Source organism: Phaseolus vulgaris, chromosome 2 (genome assembly GCF_000499845.2).
Source record: "Phaseolus vulgaris cultivar G19833 chromosome 2, P. vulgaris v2.0, whole genome shotgun sequence".
In the NCBI taxonomy this organism is placed as follows: Eukaryota; Viridiplantae; Streptophyta; class Magnoliopsida; order Fabales; family Fabaceae; genus Phaseolus; species Phaseolus vulgaris.
In genome coordinates this window covers 38,515,948-38,524,721 of record NC_023758.2, presented here as the reverse complement: position 1 = coordinate 38,524,721, position 8,774 = coordinate 38,515,948, and the positions used below count along the sequence as shown (strand labels likewise).

The window sequence follows — 8,774 nt, the reverse complement described above, 5'->3', positions numbered from 1 at the left end:
TCAAACAACGCACACCCATCGCTTGCTCTATTTCTTCAACACACTCTCTTCCTTTTCTCATTCTCATTCTCAATATTTTTCCTATTTCAATCCTTCACCAACTCCCATGGCGGCCCTGCCTGGATCATCCTCCGCCGCCACCGCCATCCCCACATCCTCCGCCCGATTCCGTCGCTCCCTCCGCCCGCCACCCTCCCAACTCCCCTTCACTCGCGCTCGCTTTTCCGTCAAAGCCACCTGCCCCTTGTTCTCCGACAACAACAATCCCCGTCCCCAAAGCGACGTCGTTTCCAAGCCCTCACCCCTCGAGTTTCACAAAACTTCCGCTGCCGACGGTAAATCCTCGTCAATCATTTCTCATTCGCAAATTTGTCAAAATTTAAATTTGATGAATAATTATTATTGGGTATGATATGAATATAAAGTTGATGGGTTGTTTTGTTATGTTTGTTAGGATATAGGAAGGACACGAGTTGCATTGTTTGCATAGGGCTTAACATCCACACTGCTCCCGTTGAGATGCGTGAGAAGCTTGCCATCTCAGAGGATCGATGGCCTCAGGTTATTAAGGACCTTTGTGATTTTAACCACATAGAAGAAGCCGCTGTTCTCAGCACGTGCAACCGCATGGAGATCTATTTTGTGGCTCTCTCCCAGAGCCGTGGTGTTAAGGAAGTTACTGATTGGATGTCTAAGGTATATTATATTATTATTATACTCGTAAAAGTTATGAATGTTCTGTTGGCTAAATCACCTTTTTGGTCCTCTAAAGTGATAACTGTGTTGCATGGATCTGAAACTCCGGAAAGTCTAAATAAATCCTTGAAAAACTACTTGTGGTTTCCTTAAGTTACTAAACTTAATCACTTACCATTTGTTTCCGGAACATATGTTAACAGGATTGCTTGAGTGATAGTCTTCAAGTATTGATTGGGTTAATGTGATTGATGGATTGTGATTCTGGGATATTTTTCTTCTTATTATTAATTTTCTCAGTTTCGGGAATGGTTAGGACGAAATAGGTGATTTACTCTTGTGTTATTTTTTTGTTTGGAAAGAAAATTCACGGTCGTGTTTTTGTTTAGGTAAGTGGAATTTCAATACCTGAGCTTCGTGAGCACCAAGTTCTGCTATATAATGCGGATGCCACACGTCATCTATTTGAAGTGGCAGCGGGGCTTGACTCGCTTGTTCTTGGGGAAGGTCAAATTCTTGCTCAGGTGAAGCAGGTTGTAAAAGCTGGGGAGGGAGTGCCTGGTTTTGGTAGGAAAATTGGCGGTTTGTTCAAGCAGGCGATCTCTGTGGGGAAGCGGGTTAGAACTGAGACAAACATTTCAACTGGATCGGTTTCTGTTAGCTCGGCTGCTGTGGAGCTTGCACTGATGAAGCTTCCAGATTCTTCCTTTGCTGATGCTGAAGTGTTGGTAGTTGGGCCAGGGAAAATGGGGAAGCTTGTGATTAAGCATTTGGCTGCTAAAGGGTGCAGAAGGATGGTTGTTGTTAATAGAAGTGAAGAGAAAGTTAAGGCCATTCAACGAGAGTTGAAGGATGTTGAGATAGTGTTTAGACCGATTTCAGAAATGATGGCATGTGCTGCTGAAGCTGATGTGATCTTCACCAGCACGGCATCTGAATCGCCGTTGTTTTCTGTAGAGAATGTGCAGAAGTTTCCTCTGGCTAGTAATGGGAGAAAACGGCTGTTTGTTGATATATCTATTCCTAGGAATGTGGAAGCAGGTGTCTCAGATCTGGAGACTGCACTTGTGTACAATGTGGATGATCTGAAGGAAGTTGTTGCAGCTAACAAGGAGGACAGACTTCAGAAAGCAGCTGAGGCCCGGGAAATTATCATAGATGAGTTGAATAAATTTGAAGCATGGAAAGACTCTCTGGAAACTACTCTTACCATTAAGAAGTTCAGAGCCTATGTTGAGAGGATAAGAGCCTCTGAGATGGAGAAGTGTTTGTCGAAGATGGGTAATGATGTCTCAAAGGAACACAAAGATGCAATTTATGCCCTTAGTATGAGTATTGTGAACAAGCTACTTCACGGTCCCATGCAGCACCTGAGGTGTGATAGTAATAATCACAGTAGTCTGAATGAAGTGCTTGAGAATATGCGTGCCGTTAACAGAATGTATGATCTTGAGACAGACGAATCATTGATTGAAGAAAAGACCAAAGTCAAGATAGGACGAGCTAAGAAGTAGTTTAGTTTAATTGATTCCTTTGGAGACTGCAAACCTCACCATTTTTGTACACTACAATAGTATATGGAGGCCCTTTGGAGGCTAATTCTTTCAATTATTTTTAACATAATACAGAAGTAATTAGACATCGATGCTCCGTCTGAATACAACTAACTTGTTATATATTTCTCAACGAGCTTCATACAGAGACAATTGTAATGTCATGATCCTCTTGAGAACAGATGATTCTTATATTTTTAATGAGATCAATGTTAAGCTGAGTATAAATATGAATCTATGTTATGTTCATCTGTCTTTATTTGAATTTTGGTTTTGATCTCTTATTCTGTTTATCTTTTCTAGTCATGATTTTTCTTACAAATTAGAACACCATTAGATATTACAATATCGATGACTGTTGGAGGAGACTTTGATAATAATTGGATCATTCTCTGTTAGAATCATGGTTCAGAAAAGAGGATGGAAATACCTTCTCATCAGACCAATGATGGATAGCCAGTGCCCCTAAAGAGAATTGTTGTCCATACATGATTGCCGTCCATGCCTTATAAGGCTAATATTGCATCTGGAATTCAGAATAATTTTCCTCTTCCATTTTGTGCAGAACAAATCCTAAAATTTTAAGATTGAAAGCAAAAATATAACTGAGAATCACAATTTTATTTTATTACAAATTGTTTTATTTTATAAATTATTTTTTAATTGGTTGTGCCTAAAAATAACATGTTATGTCCGAGCTTATACAAGAATAGATCATTTACAAATTAACTAATTTTTGTTTATCATCCGAAATGTTTATCTAATTTCTCCTAATCTCACATTATTAATGTAACTATAATATTTTGAAATTTTCACCAAAGAATTAAAAGAAGTTGTTAATTGCTTTACAATATAGTTGAATACTCATGAATAACCTGGTCAGTGTACATCTTTTTACATCATCAACCAATAAAAAATATTATTAATTGACTTCTAACATATTTATTGTAAAATCAACAAACTTACTTTCAAAGTGTTTTGTGATAAACGACAATATAAAATTACTTTACTTTTCTTAAGATGTTTATTTTAAATATCAGCAAATAATTTAGAAAATTGTATACATACAAAATAAATTGATACGATAATCTCGTAAATATTAATTATGTAATAATTTCATAAATAAAATCACACAATATAAGTGAATTAAATTTCAAAACCGAATTCATAGACTTATGCAATTTAATAAAATATTAACTATTCTTTTTCTTTAAACTTCGTAATTATTTGAGTAAATTATATTCTTGGATTTCACTCAATACTTTTTTTTAACACAACACAAAAATCCTGTAGTTTTATTTTGTCCATACGTCATGCTATGAATCTCAGCTATATGTTAAAAAATGAATCGGAATTTTTTTAATTTGAATTATAAAAATTAACTAAATTTATTTATTTATTTTGATTTACTAATAATTATTTTATAAATTCATCCTTATCAACTCAGCATTAGCATAGAAATGTGAGTAAACATTCAAGTTTATCATTGGAACATGAGTATATTGACTCATACATTGGAACATGAGTATATTGACTCATAAATTTCCATAAATTATCTATTTGCATGTAATTTTGTGTGTGTAATATAAAGAAAATTTATTGTATGTGCAAATATCAAATATTTATAAAGAATTCATATGTAAGTTAATAGAATTTTCAGTAATCTATTTTTTAAAAAAATTAACTATAATTAGATATATATTTTTGGATAATTAGATCGAGTTTAAATCTCCTCCACAAATTTCTTTATTTATTTGCTTAAAAATATCTTTTTATTTTATTTGGAAACCCACGAAGTCGACATTTTCAGTCCAAACAATATTTTGAAATGTAAAAATACTTAAGCTAAGTTAATCTTTTTAAGTTTTTTTTTTTACATTTGGGATTTATTTTAAAATAATAGTTCTTTTCATTTTTTTAATCATTTTTAATAATATGCTATAAGAAATTAAGAATAGTTAACGTGAAACTACTTACATTAAAAATAAAAAATAGTTAAAAAGTTAAAGATTTTTTTTGAATAAATTTATATTAACTCAAAGTTTATTATTTTATACGTATTATAATTGAGAGAGTATTAATGGGTAAATGATTAATATAATTTTTAAACGTGTAAGTTGTTGTCAATTTAATTCTTAATAAGATGAAAGATTTAATTTAATATCTGATCATGTAAAGTTTTGCTATTATGTTTTAACTTTTATGTTCATCAAATAGAAAATGCAGAAAATAGACACAAAGAAGTTTAAAAAAAACACTAACAAGAAGTTCCTTTTATATAATGATGATGCCTAATATGATATATTTGTTAGATTTTTATGAGATAGATGTAACGGGGAGGCTCAATGTTAGGCTCAATGTTAATGAGTCATAAGAATGTTTATGTGAGAGATTATAATATTAATTTCAATTCAAAAATTTATTGTATTGAATTTTATTTTTTTATATGTTATTATTATTTTAACTTTTTTATTTTTATTTAATATGAAACTCAAACTCATATATAAAAAAATTAACAATATATATCAGTTCAAGTCTTGTTCATCCATAAAGTAAAAATTGACTAATAATTCTTATAAATTACAAACTCTTTTCATAAAAGTCTAGCTCACATTAAGGTTGAACTAGTATGGTATGGTATTAAGCCTTTCATAGCTTAAAGTTTTGCATAGAGAGTTGATAACAATCCTCAAAGACATATAACAAAACAAAAAATATCACAATAAAAGATCTCCCACAACACATGCTTCCTATTGAACACAATGTTTGAAAAATAAAGTATGAAAAATATATCCAAACACAAAAAGGGAGGATTGAATTGTGTTTTAAAACTTTTTTATATTTTTGCAAATATCGTCTTATCAAACACAGTTAAATGATGGTTTTATACTTGACAAACAATCTGTCAAAGATTTTCAAAAACTAAGTTTGAAATATTCTTCTTAATTAAGTTAATGCATATTTAATAACTTGCAATATTAACAAGATAAGGGAAGAAAAATATACTCTTAGATTTTGTATGTTCGTTTGATAGTGCAAATTACGTTCAATTCTCAATCAACTATCGAGTTTCACAATCCAGACTAATGTTGCAAAATACAACATGAGTATTTTTTTGACTCGTTGTCACTATTGGCTAACCCTTTGAGTATTGTTTCAAAACATAATCACTTATGGCTAACTTATCAAGTATTTTTTAAATACTTAACCACTTCTAGCTAAAAATCCAAGTATTCTTTATGGAATGTAGTTACTCCTAGCTATATTCTTTAAAAATAGTCACTCTTTGCTAAGATAAATATTAGTCTAAGATGTGATCTAAAATATCACAGGGTTTGCTCACTAGAGGGTAGCGTCTTTTGACGTATACAAGTTTTAGTGTCAAAGCTTTCTTCGTTGTCATGTTCTTCCTTTAATATATATATATATATATATATATATTTATATTTATATTTTGGAAGAAAAAAGTTGTTGCAAATTGTTTTTAGCCATTGTGAGTGTCTTCTTTTGACACTCTTCCTTTTGTGTTTGAATAGACTTTAAGACTTTTACAGAATTGGGTAGGTGGCTTCTTTCTACATTTGAGCAAAGTCTAGGACTTACACAATTGGTTATTTTTGCAATATTAACATCTTGTCTTTTATAGAAAATTTTATTATTTAAATTTATTTTAAACACATTACTTGACTATAAATACCGATAAAAATATAAATGAAATAAATGGAAAGTTGCAAACTATCTCAAACTACAAATTACAAACTATTTACAAGTTTTATGAAATTTAATTTTATGTAATTTATAAGAATTATTGATTTACTTATCTTACCCAAACTTCATTCATGATTCTCAAATACGTCCCAAATCATGAAGAAGACTGGTACTTATTGTATTATATCTAAAATAAAAATAATTAATAAATTCAAGTAAAAAAGAATATTTCTATTATCAGAACAACGACCTTAATAAGAAAAAAAAATCATAAAAAATAAAAATTACTTTTTTATTAAATAAAGACATGAGTTTACTCCCCTTGTATTTAATTTTTCCAAATTACGTTCAATTAATATAACGAATTTCATTAATTAACTAAATCATACAAAATTATAAAAATATTTTATGAAATAAGTAAAAATAAAAATTATAACATTATATTTAAGTAATTTTAAAATAAATTCAAATAAACATAAATTAAAAACTGACCATTTTAAAAAATTACTAACAATGCAAAAAAAACTAAATAAAAACTTACAAAACTAAAAATGTGTACCTGTGCACGAAAAGTTTTAGAAGAAATTATAAAACCTTATTCTCAAAAAAAATGTTAAGAAAATAATGCTACGAAGCACAATTTTAAAAGAAAAAAACGTGCTACGAAGTACTGGTTCTAAAAAATTTAAAAAGAAATTAAGAAAACGTGTTACAAAACATGACTTTGAAAAGAAAAAATACAAACTAAAATTATATTTACAATTTTTTTCATTTTAAAATGGTATTTTTAAACATAATTTACCCACACCAATAATTGTTTTTAAATCTGTCTATAAATTAAAACCTGAATGGAACCATTTTAATACATTTTTCCAACAAAAGAAAAAGCTTTGATAATAACATTAATCATTTATTAGGAAAACGTGTTTTGGTACAAGGCAAATCCTTTCGCATTAAATATTATCACAACTTCTGTTTTCTAAGCTATCTTCCTGTACCTAACAAAATGTCACTAACATAGGATATTCTTATTTTTATCAATTTCTTTCTAAGGAAATTATATTTATTATTTTCAGGAAACTCACTTTGAATTTAAATTTTAAGTATTTTTTAATTTTATTTTATAATTAAAAGTAAATTTTCGTTTTAATTATGTGATTACGTCTAATATTATTTTTATTATGCAAATTACAAATAAACCTTTAATCTTCATTATAAAACATTGTTAAAAGTACCTAAAGTTATCCACTAAGTTTTGACTTTTTGCAATACTAAACTTTAATTGACATTAAAATAATAATTATGGTAAACAACTCTAGTTGACTCTAATGTTTTATTAGTGATATATTGTGATGTTTCACACTTCCTAATTCCCTCGTGTATAAAAGAGTAGAAAGGTAAAGTCAAAATGGGCGCGTTGACTTTACAAATGGATTTTCTATCAGATAACACTGTAACACAAAAATCAAAGCTTCTAGCATTTTATTTTTCCCAGATGTTTTCTTTTTAAAGTCATTCTCGCCGTTGATTAAGGAATTAATAATAGTTTTTATTGAAATTAAGTAAAAGTATTTAAAATATTAATAACACGTTTGATAAAAAAAGCTTTCATTTAAGATATTCAAACTTTGTTTTTTTAGGAAATCAGTCATGAAGTGTGAATGTAATTGTAAATCATTGAAAGTAATTTTTTTCCTTGTACGTATTGTGAAGATCTCATTAAGATAGTCTTGTTCGTCTTATTTTCTCGATTTTCATTGAAAATAAGTCTTGATAATCGATTTGTATGGATATTTTTGAAAAGTTTTTTATACTTAAATCGATATTTAGTGGTTGTTAATAATAAATTTTATTAAATTTATACATTAATTTGAATATGATTAAACTATGAAAAATCAAAATTCTTCATAAGCTATGCGAGACTTCTAGAAATATTGTAACATTAAACTATGATTATTTTTAATAATGATATAACACAGATTACGTAAAACACATTAGAATATATTATCATTTTAATTCATAATAAAATATATTATATAGATATATAATAATATAATTGGATAATAATAGTTTTATTAAATGTTTGGTGCCTCTTATCATAAAAACTGGATAATAATATCGTGGTTATGATAATAATAATAATAATAATAATAATAATATTACACAATAATAATGAGATGATAATAATAAAAATTATGATAATTATAGTATAAATAATAATAATTATTATTATAATAATAAGTTAATGGTGTATTGTCATGAATGATATTGTATGATGGTACCTATTATATATGATAGCAAATATAATAATAATGATATTAATAAGATAACAATTTTTTATATAATAGTAATTATTATGATAAAAATGATATTGTAACAATAATGATAATACAAATTTTTTCATAAAAATAATAGCAATTGTTATGATAAAAATGATATTCCAACAATAATGATAATGGTGGTGGTGGAAGTTATATTAACCAGAATGATAACCATAACAATGAGAATAATAATGATAAGAGTTGCTATGATGATAATAATTATAAAGAAAATGGAAAGAAAAAGAAATATATTGCACTGGGCCAATTTGATAGGTAAAAATATTATATTGTGTCAATGCAAAAACAAATTTGATTACATTAAGATATGACAGATATGGTATTCTATTTTATTATATCCTCACCAGCTACCCTTTAAAGTCTTGGTTATTATTCCTGTGCATGAAACATGCGTAGAAACTTGTTAAAAAGAAACATAAAAATGGAAGCTATAATTGTTAATTCTTCGCAACTAAGCTTGAAAAATACTTCTGGAATG

The 8,774-nt window shown here is 28.4% G+C and overlaps 1 protein-coding gene across 1 annotated transcript; it reads left to right on the top strand.

Annotated features, from left to right (window-relative positions):
• LOC137811919 (glutamyl-tRNA reductase 2-like) lies at positions 1-2,483 on the top strand. The gene is made up of 3 exons (XM_068613779.1): positions 1-335; positions 455-696; positions 1,086-2,483. The coding sequence occupies exons 1-3, from the start codon at positions 107-109 to the stop codon at positions 2,208-2,210; spliced, it is 1,596 nt and encodes a 531-aa protein (XP_068469880.1). The 5' UTR covers positions 1-106; the 3' UTR covers positions 2,211-2,483.
• Positions 2,484-8,774: the final 6,291 nt, after the last annotated feature.

Bases quoted from the DNA above. Each gene is read 5' to 3' on its own strand.
- LOC137811919 (XM_068613779.1), top strand. From the start codon at position 107: ATGGCGGCCCTGCCTGGATCATCCTCCGCCGCCACCGCCATCCCCACA. The intron at 336-454 runs GTAAATCCTCGT...TATGTTTGTTAG, and splicing joins CAAAACTTCCGCTGCCGACG to GATATAGGAAGGACACGAGT. The intron at 697-1,085 runs GTATATTATATT...GTTTTTGTTTAG, and splicing joins TTACTGATTGGATGTCTAAG to GTAAGTGGAATTTCAATACC.